This window comes from Andrographis paniculata, unplaced genomic scaffold (assembly GCF_009805555.1).
Source record: "Andrographis paniculata isolate CXL003 unplaced genomic scaffold, ASM980555v1 Contig21END, whole genome shotgun sequence".
NCBI classification, from domain to species: domain Eukaryota; kingdom Viridiplantae; phylum Streptophyta; class Magnoliopsida; order Lamiales; family Acanthaceae; genus Andrographis; species Andrographis paniculata.
This window is the reverse complement of record NW_026137502.1, coordinates 3,315,521-3,332,847: the sequence shown is the minus strand read 5'-3', so window position 1 is coordinate 3,332,847 and position 17,327 is coordinate 3,315,521. Positions and strand designations below refer to the sequence as shown.

The 17,327-nt window shown below is 34.5% G+C and overlaps 3 protein-coding genes across 5 annotated transcripts; 1 reads left to right on the top strand and 2 right to left on the bottom strand.

Annotated features, from left to right (window-relative positions):
- Window positions 1-2,548: 2,548 nt before the first annotated feature.
- On the bottom strand, window positions 2,549-3,715 carry LOC127245048 (uncharacterized). The gene has a single exon (XM_051265692.1). It carries the CDS (start codon window positions 3,713-3,715, stop codon window positions 2,549-2,551), a length of 1,167 nt encoding a protein of 388 aa, XP_051121649.1.
- A 3,929-nt stretch (window positions 3,716-7,644) lies between these two features.
- Window positions 7,645-10,898, top strand: LOC127245173 (protein PHOTOSYSTEM I ASSEMBLY 2, chloroplastic). 2 transcript variants are annotated; one of them, XM_051265918.1, is made up of 6 exons: window positions 7,645-7,799; window positions 8,136-8,239; window positions 8,591-8,756; window positions 9,165-9,257; window positions 9,844-9,974; window positions 10,591-10,898. In XM_051265918.1, the coding sequence occupies exons 1-5, from the start codon at window positions 7,721-7,723 to the stop codon at window positions 9,972-9,974; spliced, it is 573 nt and encodes a 190-aa protein (XP_051121875.1). In that variant the 5' UTR covers window positions 7,645-7,720; the 3' UTR covers window positions 10,591-10,898. The 2 variants fall into 2 exon arrangements, with proteins under 2 accessions (XP_051121875.1, XP_051121876.1); XM_051265919.1 differs by having other exon boundaries at window positions 7,661-7,799; window positions 8,069-8,239.
- On the bottom strand, window positions 10,208-16,915 carry LOC127245169 (nuclear pore complex protein NUP88). Of its 2 annotated transcripts, none has more exons than XM_051265912.1 (9): window positions 16,289-16,915; window positions 15,749-15,900; window positions 14,460-14,582; window positions 13,873-14,017; window positions 13,659-13,720; window positions 13,021-13,240; window positions 11,881-12,786; window positions 11,375-11,624; window positions 10,208-10,824 (listed from the first exon to the last, which is right to left on the bottom strand). In XM_051265912.1, exons 1-9 carry the CDS (start codon window positions 16,589-16,591, stop codon window positions 10,559-10,561), a joined length of 2,427 nt encoding a protein of 808 aa, XP_051121869.1. In that variant the 5' UTR covers window positions 16,592-16,915; the 3' UTR covers window positions 10,208-10,558. The 2 variants fall into 2 exon arrangements, with proteins under 2 accessions (XP_051121869.1, XP_051121870.1); XM_051265913.1 differs by having other exon boundaries at window positions 14,460-14,592; window positions 16,289-16,432.
- Window positions 16,916-17,327: the final 412 nt, after the last annotated feature.

Below are 17,327 nucleotides of genomic sequence, written 5' to 3'. Positions count from 1 at the left end.
ATAATGTATCATGATGTAATTTTTAAAAATTCACTATATACCAATTATATTTATACAAATACATACTTCCTCCGTCGCAAATTAAAAGGGTTTTTGAGATTTTGTAATAAATTAAAAAATAATAGTATTTTATTAGTTAGCAAAAGCGTGTAAGAATTTTTGACTTTTTTGCCCTTGATTTTATATACAAAGTAATTATATATATAATGATATGTTTGTAATTTAAGTAAAGATTGGTATTCGTGTAAGATTATTTTTTCTAAAATAGAAAAGAATACTTTGAAATGGAATCGATGAAAATGATAAAATAATTACTTTGAATTAGGACGGAAGCAGTATAATTTTGACATGCGAAAAATATAAAATTAAAAAAAAAAAAAAATTGATATTTTCAAATTTTGGGTGTGAAAATTTGTATAAAATTTTGGCAAACCAAAGTTTTCAGTATATTAATAAAATGGCACATAATTTGACATACCAAAATTTCAATACAATTAGGATGAGTTTACTATTAATTGTAGAATTATTTTAATACATTATATAGTCATAAAATTAATTCAATATATGGTAACATAAAAGTTAATATAAATATTAGTACTTGGTAATTGATAAATGAATTCTACTCGTCTAAAAAAGATTAATTATTTTTAATTAGCATATTAGTACAAAATACTTTAATAATTAACTTAGATAAAATAATATTATTCATTTTAATTTCCCAAAATAAATATATCCTTACCGCATAAAATTTAATTTCGGAGCAACGTCCGCATTGTCACACAACACAATAAATTTAATTTTAATATAATATAAATATATTATATTGAATTCTTATCCCCCTGGCCGCCTACAAATTGGCGGGCCACGTGTCGGATTCCAATTGGCTGGAAAGCTCGACGGCAATTCTTCATATATACATCTACGTACACACGAAATCGAAATTGTAAAGAGAAACACTCATGCAAACACACACGTAGTTATACAGAAACATACACACAAACATGTATGTATGTATGATCGTGTTCTGATCTGATTAAAAAACATGGAGATTAAATCTCAACCGTCCATCGTTTACGTCGAAATCTCTCAGCCTGCCTATAAATAACGAATCCCCCCATAGCCTTCATCCACAAAATATTCAGCACAAATATAAAATTGCAGATTGCAGCAATGGCGGAGAAGATGGGGTACGGGAAGAAGACGACTTCGTCATACGATCCATCATCAAATAATAATCAATACTCTTATGAACTGTACGGAGATTCAGGCGGGAGGAAGACGACGAGTTCACCAAACCCTAATTCTGGACAGCAATATTATGCGGTGTACGGAAATTCAGGCGGAGCTCAGCCACAGCAGCAATGGAGTCGCGGTGGTTCTAATGCCGCCGCCGGAGAATATATAATCAGTAAGGAGCAAGGAGATCGTCGCCCCTCCACCCATCAACAAACCTACACAGGTTTTCGTCTCTACGGGTAATTAATTGAAATTAAATACGACCTTATGTGGAATACATACATTTAGGCTTATATATTATTGCTATTATTATTATTATTATTATGGGAATAGCTTGAATGTAATCTAGCTCTATTTTTATTCTTGTTGTTGTTGTTAATAGTTGGATATTAATTAGGGTGTGGATCTAATCAAACTTTGTTTTATTTGAATGTTGTATGTATATATTATTTATGTTCTTAATAAATTATCTATCAATACCGTTTTGTCAAATATTGATGATTCAACATCACCTTATAGATTATGATGCAAAAGAATTGTAGAGAAATAAAGAAAAAACTAAAATAATTCCATAAAATAATATGTTTGTTGTACTGGCAGCACACACGAAGGTCCTACGTAGTGAATATGTATGTTTTCAATTCCTTCCCATCAAGTTTTTCGCATGTATAAATATAGGCTGAATGAAATGAAATTTACACCCCTCGTTTTCTCAACTTCTCTCTTATCTACCTTCAACAATATCATATATATACATAGAATTTATATATACATACATACATTAACTAATATATTATATTTACATAGTAGCATACACAATACATATGTATATTAATTACTACTCACTAGTATATTATATATATAATATCATATATTATAATATTATATATAGTATATTATACAATATATAAAATTTATATATATGTAATTAATATTTCTATTGGCTAATTCTATAATAATATTACAACAATGCTACCTTATTTGAATAAATCTGAAAATTTTACCCTAAATACAAACTAATTGCAAAATAAACTATCACAACCTTTGATAATTTTCAAAGCAATCAACAATACAATAGTTAAATCGATATAATTATATAAGATATAAAAATCACTATAAAATTTAATGTAAAAATAATTGTATTGATGAAATATATATATATATATATTGCTACAAATAAAAACAATGATTTCAGACATTAATAACTCTTTAATCAAAATCTATCATCCTACACACAATACAATCTTTTACTACTGTATATGAGAAACCATTGATATATATATATATATATATATACACACATTGTTCATCCCTAAGGTTGGTCCAGAGATTCTTCTGTTTGCCTGTCTTTGTTTACTTCTCCATCTTCAAATAGTTTGTTCAGCTGGCCTACCAATGCCATCTTTGCATTTCTCATTAGAACTTTGCGTAATTCAATATTCGACAACTCTTTTGAATCAGGGTTATAATTCTTCAGTGACTTGTTCATGGTAGCCTCAGAATTAAACACATTCATCCTTTCTGAAGACACCTGAGAAATATTTCTGAATTTTTCCCTTAAACGACTCAAGAATGTCGATAGATCTTCAGTGTTACGGCCGATATTCCAATAGTGTGAGCCCTTAGCTTTTAAATTTGGGGCAGGAATCTTTATTGCTTTGAAAGACTGTTTGCATCGAGGACACTCCAGAATTTTATTCAAATACATATTTTTGTACTCGAAATGTGTCTTGCACCTATTGCAAGATGTCCAAAATGTGTTTGATCTTGTCCTTGTTGAAGACATATTCTCCTTCCTAGGAGGCCGGGAAGGATTATGCACTCCGACAGCAGGATACATAGGATTGAATACGGGAACGAATCCAAAATCCTGACTTGTTGGACGCGGATTCTGGTAAAAGTAAGCTCCACTTTCTCGATACATTGGGTGTACAAATCCTGAAAAAAAATCCTGTCGGGAAGGAACACTATATGTAGTGAATTCTGAATATCTCCGACTTTGTGTAGGATTAGCAGAAGTCGAAAATATAGTATTTGGAGCACTTGTTGAACAAGAACTATCAATAATTTGGTTTTGTGGAAGTATGTTTATCTTTAAATGATACGCATTTCGGCTCTCCTTTTCCGACAGTACACTCCATGCTTGTGACAATATTTGAAATGCGGCGTCGGCCCCTACAGATTTGTTCTTATCAGGGTGAAGGGCGAGCGCCATTTTCCGATATTGTTTTTTCAATGTGTCCTCATCAGCCAATGGATCGGCCCCCAATATGCCGTAATAATCGGGGGCCTCATTTATTTTGCGGTCACCGGCAATGTGTATATTGATGATGTCGATGAACTGAGACAAGCCATTCAGTTCAGGAAAGAGACTTTGAACTTTCAAAGCCAACCTCTTGGCTCCATTAATGTCTCCTTCAAGTAAATACTTTTCAGCCATATCTTTGGCTCTTACGGCTTCTTCTTTGTTGCATTCCATTTTTTTATTCTGCTTCGGAAAACTGAAGTCATAATTCCCAAGAGTACATATGAAAAAATGAAAAAAAAAAAAAAAAAAAAAAAGATTTGATAAATTAATGCGAATATAAGGATAAGTCGAACTAGTGCAAACAACAAATATCGTAACGGCTATTAACTGAATTTTGGAGGGAAAGAAAATGTGATGTGGGAAAATTGCTAATCCTAGAATTCATATACAAAAACATTTATGTTCAAATCACATGTTTCAACCACAAGTTTTCATAATAGATCTGAAGAATGAATAGTTTAAAGTGTTTTCAGATCTCATTGGGAAATTGTAATCCAATCTCAAAACCACATGGTGACTGAGATATGCAAAATTTTATAGCTATTTACATAGTAAATAAATTAATAGGCAATAAATAAAAACTAGAATCAATAACAAAACAAAGGGCAACCTAATGAAGCATGGAAATCAAATGGTCTCACTAACCAATGCAATTATTGTTTACTTAAAAAAAAAATAAAATAAAGGCGGAGGTATTAGGTTCGGCCGGGGTTTACCTAGTGCACTTTCGGTTAGCGACTGCGGGTTCCACGTCATCCAAAAAAAAAAAAAAAATTAAGACGACAAAAAAAAATTCTAAAAGTATTCAGACATCTGAAATTACCTTGCTCGAATGCAACGGGAAGAGTGGTTGCACTAGAATTATAGAACAACTGCAAATTTGAGAACTCAAATGAAGATATATTGCACTGAAATTTCCGATTTGTTTTAAATAAAGTTATCTTATGAAAAAATGATTTGTACTTTGCCTTTTATTTGTAACCCTGTGGCAAGAAACTTAATAGGAAAATGCCAGCAGATTTATGAGTCATTAAAATTTTAGCTATTTGGTTTGGATTCTATTTTGAATATTTGGCAACCTAATACTTTCCCAGAAATAGAATGAAATGAATTACACATTAATTAGCATTGCTTTAAAGGTTGAATAAACTTTCCTTATATCCTATAATAGGTGTTAATTAATTTTGATTCATAATTGACAAAGCAAGACAATCATGAACTCGCCATCTATAATACTTGTTTGAAAAATTACCACAAAAGCCCGGCAAATAAATGTACAATCCATAACTAAAAAGTGGTAAATAATTGAATGATTTGAATTTTTCGAAACATAAAATGTGATTGATGTATTTTGAAGTTCAATTTAAAATCAAATTTGATTTGATTGACATTTCGTTGAATTGTATGGATCTTACTGACCAATCATCGAACGAGTGAGGTCAGAGATAACGTCCTAGCTTGGGGATTTGAGGGCACAGCGTGGTCCCAGTGGGGGTTCAGGGGCAACACCCCCAAACCAACCGGTATGGGCTCGATTTTGATTATTGGGCTTGTAGTTAACATTTTGAAATTATTAGTGCAAATATTTGGCTTGATCTGCCCAATATAGATGATCCTGAGCAAACTAGTCAAACAAATTCTTGGGATATATATATATTTTTTTTTTGGGTTTTACATGTTTTTAGTAATTTTTTTTTTCCTCTAAAAATACTAAATCAAATCTTTATTTTTTTTATATTATACTACAAATCTATTATCATTCAAAATATTACATCAACCTCTGTTTATATCAAATCAAATAATTATTCAAATTCAACTTTTTATTATTAAAAAATATAAATCCAAAACTTCAAACCCACAAACAAACACACCCTTGGTGTTTTTTCTTAAATTTCTAGTGCAAAAGTGGAGGAAATATGTAGATCGAACTCATGGAAATGGAATCGATGTGGTGTAGTACAATGCTCATCAGCTTGTTGCAAAACTCCACGACGAAAATGGAGCTGAAATGTCATGGTTTTCTTCAACAACAAGATTTTACATTCAGTTCTACTATATCACAATATATAGTTGTAGTGCTTGCGGAAAAATCCTCTCATGTGTCTAGACATGCCCAAGCACTTGTAATTTATACAACTCATATTGCATCGTAAATTTACATGGATTGTAGAATTATACACCAATTGATTATATATTCACATTCAATAGAGCATAGATATTAGAGCCGGCAAAAACGGACTCGACACGAAATAATTGGGTTTTGATCAAATATTTCAACTCGATTATGTATACGGGTTGACACGAACCCAACACGACAATCCAATTATAATATATTAATATTGATTAATATATTCATTATATAGGTAAAATAATCATAAATTAATAATTTCCTCGTATATTTATTTAAACTAAGTTCAATGTTAAATAATTCAATCTAATTTACGTTCAAACAAATAAAAACTAACATAACACGACAACACAACAAAAAATTATTTAATTTAAATCAAAAAATTCGACTTAATTATGTATACGGGTCAACACAAGTCAACCCGAACCCGACACGATAATAAACGGGTCAACTCGAATCCGACACGATGATAAATGGGTCGAACTAGGGTTAAGTAATTTAACCCGTTTAAAGTATTCAAACCGACCCATTGTCAGCTCTGATAGATATACAAAATTAGGACAGCCACTACTTGAAAATAAATGTATATAAAGCCATAGGTTTAATACATATTAGGTGAATCTTTGGATTAATTGCGGTTATTAGCGAAACCAAAATATTCGATGGAGACGAAGATTGGAGGGGCGGAGGTATAAAAAATCAGTTTGTCTTGATGGATTTATCTAAAAGTAAATTTTATTAGTTAACTATGTATTTTAAACGGTATATTTTTTTAAAAATTATTATATACTAATTTAATTTAAATTAAATATAATAGTATAATAAAAAAAATTATAAAATATATAGACAAAATATATTACTACATTATTCATTCTATATCAATAAAAGAGTTTGTTGATGTGTTTTTTCAACAATAAAAAGTAAAATTCAAAAATAGAGAAATATCTCCGAATTTGATAAACGAGTGCCTAAGATTAAAGATTTCTAAACACCGTATAATATATAAAATAAAATAAGAAAAAATAAAATAAAAGACTGGAAAATTAAAAGTGAAAAAAACAATTCTGTTGAATTTGATGTCAGTTGAAGATCCTTTCTCTGTACAACACAGAATCCTTAAATAATCCCTTGAAGATACAGTTCGAACCGCCATCCGGTCGGTTACCATAACCGCTTTTAACTGCCCCAAAAGTTCTCTTCCCTTGACACGTATGAAAACCGTCCTACCATGTCCGACCTTTGAAAACCGCTTGCTGATTGAAGCTACCCTCCGCGATCAAAGACTGCCTTTTCACCCGACCTTTGAACTTGGTCCGGCTTCAATGCCCGACCTTCTTACACCCGACCTTTGAAATTTGTCCCGACTAGGTCCGACTTCAATGTCCGACCTTCTTACACCTGACCTTTGGAATTTGTCCCGACTAGGTCCGACTTCAATATCTGAACTATTTGGTCCCGACCAGGTCCAGTCTCATCATCCGTCCGACCTTTAGGATTAACCCGACCAGATTTGACCTTAACATCCGACCCTTAGCTCATCCGACCCAGTTATTGCAGTCATATTTAGACTTTTAAAAAACCCACTAAACTTTTCGAATAAATCTTTAAGCTAATGTTGGCAGCCCATTCTCTAAAGACCTATCCACCATTATTTTTTTTTTTTTTTTTTTTTTTTTTTGTGTTCAACAGAGTTATTAAAATTTTTAATTTTGGATCTCGATCAATCTTTCTATATTATGTAGTTGGCCGTCCTAATTCAATTTGATGTATCATTTTTATATTTATCTATTCCTAAAAGATAAAAATTATAAAATCATTATATAAATGTATAAGATAAATATATATATAATAATAAAATATTATTTTTTAAAAAATTTATTATACAAATCAAATGGATATTTTCTTCTTCAAAATTAACTTTTAAAAAAATAATAAAAATATATAAATAATGCCGCAATTTGGATGAGCAAGACGACCACACGAAAAGAAACTGATCTCTTCTTCTGTTCTCATAGTACAGTACAGTAGAGAAGAAGGGAGAGACATACATGGCTTCTCGTCTCTCTTCTTCCCTCACACTCTCAAACTTCTCTCCGCTGCATTGCAACCCTCCCTCCAAGAACCGCTGTACGTTTCTGCTATTTTTGCTACCTCAATTTCCTCCTCTCTTTTACTCAATTTGCGCCTGAAATATCCATGTCGTTGAAGGGGAGAGGCTTGCTTGGTTTATGGATTTTCCTAATCTTTACTTAGAGCTTATGAATTTTGAAACTTTTGGCTGATGTTTTTCCTTGATTGTGTGGTTAAGGAAGTGAACTGAAATGGAAAATAAGCTTTTGGCTTTGTTTATCGAGCTTTTGATTTCTTTTCTGTGTTTTTTCAATTGCATGATGAAGTTGAAAGGCTACTGCTTCGCCTTGGGTAAAGATGTGTAGCTGTATTATATGCCTGCTCGTTTTGCAGCTCCAAATTTACAGCAAGTTGGATTTCAAGTCAAATCCAGATTGGATGATGAGAGCTTCTCTCGCAGTATCGTTGATCAGCCATCAGAGCAGATCAATCCAGAGGTCTGAAATCCTATATTTGGTTAATTTTTTTACCCTTCTTCACTGCTAATCTTCTTTGTGTTTGTCTCAGCTTTACCCCAAATTCATCTTTGGTTACTCAATAGTGTCTGTTTTATGCTTAGTGAGATTGGAAAATGAACTTCAATGTTTTGTATGTGTTAATTTTTCAGCATATTGAAGTGACAGATGGTTCCTACACCATTTTGTATAAGAAATTCATATCTTGATTTCCTTTTCGTTTTGTCTCACCAGTTGATGAGTTCTTGTTTTATTGTTGCAAAAGCATGTATTGAATCACTATATGATCAATCTGTTGTCATTGCAAGTGATGTTTTGTAAACTTTCTGACAGGAATCTAACACCACAACGTCTCGTCGTCAATGTCTTACCTGTTTGTGTTCAACCGTAGCTTTGATAGTAGCTCCAGGAACATTTGATTCGGATCGCAAAGCAAAAGCTTTGGATGGTAATGAAAAAGCAGTGTGTCGCAATTGCGGGGGCAGTGGTGCTGTAATCTGTAAGTATACTTGTTCTAATTTTTTGTGTTTTAATCATTATGTGTAAGGGGAAAAAATACATGTTGAATTTGGACAACATTGTGCTAAACAACTTATATTTATTTGTCCATCCTTTTTATTTACTTGTGTGCACAGAAACAATAGGAAATTTCACTAAACAATCTCCCAAATTTTCTGCTCTATGTTCAGTCTGAGTTTTTCCCGGTTCCTTTTGAGTCTAAAACTTGCAGACATGAAGACAACCATATATATATATATAATTCTGAAATATTGGTGGTGTATGTAACATGGGAGGTAACATTTTGTAGACACTTGTTTGTAGATTTCATATTCAAAATGCATTTCAATACAGCATATTTTTTATGATCCTTTCTAGTACATGAGGTGTTCATTTGCTCTTTATTTAGGTGATATGTGTGGTGGTACAGGAAAATGGAAAGCTCTGAACCGAAAACGGGCAAAGGATGTCTATGAGTTTACAGAGTGTCCAAATTGCTACGGTAATAAACTTCTCTCGACTCAAATATCGAGTTATTTTGTGTAACAATGGTGATTTTTGTCAAGGTATATAGGAATGTCTTTATATCCTACAAAGATAGATACTTTATAGTCCCAAGCCACCAGGCCAATTACTAAACTCAAATTCCGAATAATCCTAAAGTAAATCCTTACATTTACATAGCCTGGGAGTATTCTAAACTAACCTAACAGACTTTCTATGAGAGTGGTATTTCCCAAAGTAATGACCATTCTCAATATTACAACATACTAGACAATGGAGTGAGAATACGAGAATGAATACCTATTCCATTCCTGCTTATTCGCCGTGCTGTTGAATTTGTTCATCGAGTTAAATTCCCACATGGTAATGATCCTTATATAGTTGGTTCAGAGAAAAGAGAATAATGTTGTTTTTCCTCTAGTTTGCAATGATAATTGTGAAACAAAATCTTTCCATCATTCCTTACTGATGCAATCCTTTTGTATCTTCTTTTGTTAGATGTTCTTGTGTATCTTCTTCTTCTTCTCTTAGATGTTAGTTTTCTCGACTTAAGCCGTTTAAACAGTGGACACTTCTGTGTGCAGGTCGAGGGAAGCTAGTGTGCCCCGTATGTTTAGGGACAGGTTTGCCGAATAACAAAGGTCTTCTTAGGAGGCCGGAGGCACGGCAGTTGCTTGACAAGATGTATAATGGCCGTTTGTTGCCCAAATCCTAGGTAAAGAATAATTCCTAGTTTATTCATACGTTGCACTACTACTGTACTTCCTCTACATCAATCTTTCATATCTTACATTATATTGTGGTGCTGCTTTGCTCTCTTTTCAAATTGAATATAATCTCTAATTTCGGGAGTTTATTCTTGTCTTATCGATTGTGTAATCTTCAAAGAAGATTTAAAATTATCGCTGCAAGAGGACCGTGTGAAAATGTAAAAATGGACACACAAGATTACCTTTAAGATAACTTTCCTTATCAGGAACTGCTGAAGATTCTGAAAAATAGACTAACATATTTCCAATCATATACCAACAATATATATTTTGTTGTCCCTGTGCTTGCCTATCGAATCGCTTAAGGGAACATTTGAGGTCAGTAAACACTTCACTTTCTCCCGGAAGTAATCTACATTCTGTTACTACTAGAGAAAAGGCGAGATTATCTTACTTGTAGTAAAGACCATTGATCTCAGCACATGCCCAAAAATACCCGCCAGTGCTATCTATGGTTCTGTCGTGCATATGACCAATAGATATTTCTTCAAGAACATTGAAGGATATAAATTTTTGATAATTAGATCCATCAATCACTGATTTCTCTGCTTTTCAATGCAGAATCAACAAGCTTCACCTTGGTGCTGTTCTCGCTGTTCACCAGTGCAAGTTTCTCGAGTGTAGTTTTAAGTTTTGATACTTCATCATCTTCAACTGTGTTCCCCCTCCTAACTGGTTTCCGTGCTCGATGAACTGTGGATTTAGCCTGTGGAGAATGCATGTGCCTTTTCAGTCTTGCGCTTAGTGCCTCTATGGAAGAGTGCAAGGCATCCAACTCGATTCCAGTAAATTTATCTGCACAGATATAAGAACCCATCGTATGAATATACTAATGAACATCTTTTTTTATCATATCAAGAGTTTCTGTAGATTCTATTATGTACCATTCAATATATAAATAACATTTTTTCAGAAACACATAATACACATCTAAAGTTTATTGTCAGCACTTAGGAAAAAAATGGCACAGTACAAAAGACAAGCTACTCACCTAGTGGTAACTTCCTTGCAAGAACTTTATGTTTCAAATTTGAAAAAACCCAACTCAATTTAAGATTTCAGAACATGAGAGAAGGGGACTAAAAGTAAAATTAGAAGAAAAAATTCAAAATTTTGAGAAAACTGATAAATACCTGCTTAATGATTCTACTTTATTTAATTTACTAGGCACACTAAACGCTTTGGTTACATATTCTGAATCCATCAAATCTTAATCTTTCGCCTGCCCTTTGTCGTACAAAACAATTAGTTTGTTTAATACATTTATTGCAGGATTCATACTTCAACAGAAACTTCTTCTCTACTGGAAAATTCAGAATAAAAAATAATACAATAAAATCCTTACCAAGTTCTAGCTTGAAATCTCGCTCTGCTTTGGAAAGTGGTTTTTTGTGCGCTCCAGGCAGCCTCCTCAAATTTTGTAAGCGCTCTTCCAGGGAGCTATGAAGTCTAACAGCACGAGCTACGCGATCCTCTATATTTTCTTGTTTTCTTTCAACAGCCGAAAGCTTATTTTTCATTTCTTGTATTCGAGAACTCTGGTTAACAAGTATCTTTTTTAACTGAGGAGCATGATGCTCAAGTTCAAAGTACACCTAGAAACAGCCATACAACGTCAGTTTTACAGGAATTCTACAATATCTAATGAATTAAGGAAAACAAAACTTTGTGTGTGCATGCCCTGTCTCGAAAGTGTACTTGAGTCCCAAGTTTATTTGATGTATGTCATGTGTGCTAAAAAATATGAGAGCACATCATTGTTTAAATCAACACATATTAAGCACCTCAACAATACATTGAAACACGCCAATATTATCACTAACCTGCTTTTCTTGAATAATAAGAACATACCTTGTGTGCGTACTCTACATAATTTTCATGAAAAAGCTTGAAGCACTGATGAAGCAGGGATCGTCCTTCAATAGAATCAGCCATAACAGCTCGTATATTTGGTGCAGAAGGTGGCACAAGAACTGCCTTAGGTCCACTAAGGAGTTCTTTGCTGATGATTGTTGGAGTTTCCTTCTCTTTTGGTTCTTCGGGGAGGGCAGTTTCACTCAGCTTTTCTACAAGATCAGTAAGCAACAGATTCCAAGTCTCCATCTGTAGCACTACACAGTCATTTGAAGTGGTAAGCCCCAAAATCCACGAGCTTCCAAAGGAATCTGACAAAGCCAGGAAACCATGAAGAGGTGACGGTGAGGATAAGTCACCCGGGCACGTAGTGAGGACTGAAAACACAGATGGGGTTTTCATTGGCTTTTCCTTGCCACTTGCCTGGTGTGTGAATGGGAGAAAATTCAACACAATTGAATCTATGCCCCCAGAATGAACACAAAATATTCTTTCAGAAAAAAGGGGATCAGCTATCATAGCCAAAGAGCTGTTTTCATCAGGCAAAGCTAAATCAACAATGGCTAAACTCAGTAAAGGAGGTGGATGTCCCAACCAAGCAGAATGGTGGTGATCAAGCTCTGTCAAAGAGAGGTCACTTGAAGCAGATTCACAAATCATAGCTGCACCAACAATCCGGTTAGAAGAATCAACACAAAGGCGAGGTGCAGCATCCATCTTCCAGACCGGCTGTATTTCATCAGCTAAAGCATCAAATTGCAGTACCCCACCACTCCAAGCAGTGACAAGAATTGAATCTTTTCCAACTAAATTATAAAGGAAACCAAGAGCACGCCCATTAAACACTCCATTTTGGACTTCAGGATCTTCAGTCGCACCATTACATACTTTACGCAGAGGTCCCTGAAATTAACTCTGTTAATAAATTGGGCGTGGCTTTAGACAACATGCAATTAGATAGAATTTTAACCAGATCAGATGCAAGAGACGTTGAGAAGTGAGGGAAAAAAATCAAGGCTCTCAAACAAATCTCAACATATATGAATAATAAATAGATAAAAAGATATTTTTTTTAAAAAAAAAAAAAAAAGTAGCCAATAAACATACAGAAGGAAGAGAGAAGTGATCACAAAATACCTGCAACAACACTGATGCATCAAATAAAACAAAAGGCTGAGATTTTGCCACTCCATACAATTTTCTACCATCTCCACCTTGACCTTCTAATTCAGGGAAGGTTGCCTCCAGCCAAGAAATCGCCATATTAGAATTATTAACAGCTTTTGAATCAGCAGATTTCAACCCAAATGTGCAAGCATCAGTATAAATTTCCAAAATTGATTCCCATTTGTAGACACTGTTCAAATGCATAGGAAATATTCAGTGCTCATAAATAACCTACCATATCAGAAAATAAGTGGCTAAAAAAATGAAAATATTTGCAGACTAAGCTATCTAGCAGTCAAACATCCAGTAACATCGATAGGATGTGGAGGAGAAGATTTTATTTCCTAAGGAACTACAGCAGTGAAATCAAGAAAGGATAAAGCGGATGGAAGTCACTTAGGTAACCTACATGACACCTATAAGATTATAGAACTAAAATGAACATAAGACTAGCCATCCCCAAGTATAATCTGGAAAAACTTAACTGAACATAGAAAAGTCACAAAAATCATGCTCTATTAAGGTACTTTTTGGCGAGTAGACTCACTATTTTCCAACAAAATTGGAGATTAACAAAAAAAGGAAGCAAAGAATAAATGGTGAATTACCTTCCAAAAGGAACAACAGGGCAAATTACGTAACTTGATCCGTCGCCAAACAAGAAAAAAACCTGAAATGAGAGCATCATTGTCAGTCTTCTAACATCTACATGAAATATTATTTAACCGCATATTGATACTCAGTTCAGGAAACCATGTGATGTCAGTACTCTGTAAGGAAATTAACCCATTCAAAACCAGCTAAACCAAAGTGCCCTCTTACACTGAATTTGTCCCACAAATGATCCTGCCCAAAAGAGAAGGAGACTGGACATGTTGCAGCTGCCTTACTAGAACTGCTAGGTTCTATAGGTTGCAAATAATATTCTTGCTCGGACTGTGTGGTGTCTGTAGACAAATCAAAAATCCTGCAAGCAAATCCAGCATCCCAACAAAATATTAGGGGCACATGTCTTCTAAACCATCACAATAACAATTAGATGTTTAGAAATAAACTGCAAATGGTTCAGCAGCATTTAATGCTTCAAAAGAGATGAGCACTTACATAGACATTTAGCGTTATGAACTTATGAAGCTTGTTAAGCTTATAATAAGGATAATCAGAATATGTGTCCTAATGATGGATTCTCTCTTTTTACTAAAGGCACAAATCAAAAGCAGCATGATCTTTACTTGATTAACTGCTATAATAGTATATTGGTAACAACCCATTAATGAAACAACAGACGTTGAAAGCAAATCAAGTGCAACTAAGTCCAACATTATACTTTTGGATGTGATGATTCCAATACAGCGCTTGTCTCTTATTAACTGAACAAAATTTCAGATACCAAGAATGAAAAATATTACCTGAAAACAGAATCAGAAGACAAGATTCCCATGTGTGTGTCACTGTAGGGGTGCCAAGAAATATGTAGGGTACGCACAAAGTTGTTTTTAATGAAGTAGAGTTCTGCGCCAACTGAAACAGTCCTGTAAAGAACTAGAATAGATTATGTTTTTTATTTGATCTAAAAGACCCTTTATATCAGATAAGAAGATAACCCCAAATAACACAAAGCATGGTCTTCAGTTCACAATGCTTTAAACATATATATATTCTGTAGATTTGTTTTCCATTCACAGGATTAACAAATATAGCATGAGAAGGAAATTATGGACCACAAATTTTACGTTTGAGATGCATAGCTCATATTCTTGCAGTATCTCCGTAATAAACAGAAACTATGCCCTTTAGTGCAGTCATGCCATATGCCTATTAAAGGAAGTTTTGATATCTCCCTAACAACTACTGTAAAAACTATATTATTTGTCATCAAAAGAGGAAAAAAGTAATGGTAACTCATAGATTCTAGAACTGTTATCATAACCATAACAAGAATTTACCAGGAGCTTGCATGTGAAGTGTCACATAAAAGACAACCATACTAATTTCACATTTTTAAAAATCTATAAACATAGAAGTAAAATGATAATCCACAATATTGAATTGCTAAAAATGGTATAGAAACAGATTCATTAGTTGTAAACATGGAATAGCATTGACAATAAACTCAAGAAATGAAGTTCATAAACACCAGAATAAAGAAAATAGAAAAGAGTATCATTATCTTTCAGCCTTGGGCATAAGACAATGCCTTCTAACATTATTCTCTCTAAGCTAGGTGGCACAAAATAATTACAATTATGTGAAAAAGCATAGCTTTGTCCTCAATTTCCCCCTCACATGCCCTTTCTCTCCTGTCAGATTTTCTAACAATACTTCTAGGATAATTGAGAGTAAATGGTACATGAGTGTAAAGAGCTACCATAGTACACCCACATCTCTTCATAGGTGGTCTTTGAGGGTATTTTACTTAGCTGAATAGAATTGGCTTATTGCAGTACAGCCAATTCTGTTGATACTTAGATAATTAAGTATACTAAAATTTTGCTTCCTGCCACAGTCACCAAGGTATAGCTCCTAAGAAGCGTAAAAAAAAGTCATGAAAAACGCACAACTGATGCAAGATATTTCATTTCTTATATAAGAATTCCATGCTTCAAGATTCAGCAGATAAACATTCAATCCTCCAAGAAACAAGCTAGTGAATCTTATTAAAGCAGGGTAGATGCTCTGCAAATGAAGTTGCACATACCGGCAGATAATTGTATTCTCTTCCACTGACGACCGTCCATACAGATACATTACCTGCAGGCCCTCCAGTCCAGCTAGAAACAAAGCTGATCCATTTCTGTTGATGGAAATTCTATTCACCTCAAAATTTAGTGGCACATCTGGGCATAACACCTATTATAGAAAACTAGGTCATATTAGGCATGGCATATTGTGTTTTCTACAGGTATCCTTGTATTACCAAAAGATATTAGTTAAGCCATCAAGGAAAGAACAACTCCTTGAGTTCCATGCTCAAGAGAGGCTCTAGGCACTATAACTTATAAAATATTCCTGGTATCTCATCTATACAGTAATAGTCATCTATCATCCGGTATCAATCGAGCCCACCTAAAACTTTTGCAACTTCTTATATAAACCTGTATTGAACTTTTGTTGCTCAATGTATGATTGAAATTGGATTGGTCAATGGAATAATAGAGATACGACTATCACACTCCAAGCTGCACGCAAACAATAAATCCATAGCAATGGAGGTTCACAGAAGTGAGGAAGGAAGGACCTTAGAGGGCGAAGCAGCGAGAATGGAGGCTGGGTCGGGTTCACCCAATCGTATCGAAATCCGGTGAAGACATTTCTTGCTCAAATCCCAGAAGTAAAGCCGAGAGTCTCCATCCCACGCCATGAGATTCGGAGGCAATCTTTCGGCGGCGGCGACGCTGGGTAGAGTGGCAGCGGGGGTGAATAGCGGGTGGTTCTGAATGGGAATCCATTGGAGCTCAGCAGCTCTGGGAGTCGAATTCGACGGCGAAGGCGTGGGAGATGGAGGAGCTTTGAATTCCGTTAGTTCGAAACCAAACCTCATGGCCTTTGTATCAATACGACGTCGCCCCTCGCGCCAAGGTTGGGACTCAGCTTATTTAGGCCCGCAAAAACCTGCCTGTTTTGCAAAGGCAAGCCGATGTGGCACCGTTCTAGGACCAGGAAGGAAGGCAAAGCCAGGGACGAGGAAGACGAAGACAGCGGCGCTGTGTTTCACCGAAGCCAAAAGAGAAAGGAAGACGACGGTGAAGGAAGCCGGAGACGAGCAAGATAGAGCTGACACCGCTCTAGAATCTAGATTAGGGTTTATTTTGTAAAATAGCGGGTTTGTTTGATTTTGAATTTGTGAATTTTTTTTTTTTTTTTTATTTTCTTTTCCTCGCATACACTCACCATCCAATGAGATATTTCCCAATTCAAACACGTATCATCCACCCATCATCGCATCGCATGTATACATACACAGGTAAATTTATGTACTCAATGGGTGATGATGCAAATTTTATATTACGAAGTTGTGTATCTATATATATATTCTTGAAACATATATATATATATATATACACACAGACGATAGGTCTTACGGATGACTACCTATTATATATATTCAATGTAAATGGAGTAGAGCTGCTGATTTGAAGAGCATCAAACGAGTATGCATTTATCAACACATTGATGTATGCATACATAATGTGTATATGTTCACCTAATAGGTAATTATGTAGGTAAAGCTTGGGTGGGACTTGGGCTATTGATTTAATCCTAAAGCGGGATCAATG

Excerpts from the sequence above, each read along its gene's own strand:
- LOC127245169 (XM_051265912.1), bottom strand. The coding sequence starts at position 16,591 with ATGAGGTTTGGTTTCGAACTAACGGAATTCAAAGCTCCTCCATCTCCC. Across the intron at positions 13,721-13,872 it reads ATTTGTGGGACAAATTCAGT|GTTTTTTTCTTGTTTGGCGA; the intron begins GTAAGAGGGCAC and ends CTCTCATTTCAG. Across the intron at positions 11,625-11,880 it reads ATGTAGAGTACGCACACAAG|GTGTACTTTGAACTTGAGCA; the intron begins GTATGTTCTTAT and ends GGCTGTTTCTAG.
- LOC127245173 (XM_051265918.1), top strand. The coding sequence starts at position 7,721 with ATGGCTTCTCGTCTCTCTTCTTCCCTCACACTCTCAAACTTCTCTCCG. Across the intron at positions 7,800-8,135 it reads CCCTCCCTCCAAGAACCGCT|CTCCAAATTTACAGCAAGTT; the intron begins GTACGTTTCTGC and ends CTCGTTTTGCAG. Across the intron at positions 8,757-9,164 it reads GGGCAGTGGTGCTGTAATCT|GTGATATGTGTGGTGGTACA; the intron begins GTAAGTATACTT and ends CTCTTTATTTAG.
- LOC127245048 (XM_051265692.1), bottom strand. The coding sequence starts at position 3,715 with ATGGAATGCAACAAAGAAGAAGCCGTAAGAGCCAAAGATATGGCTGAA.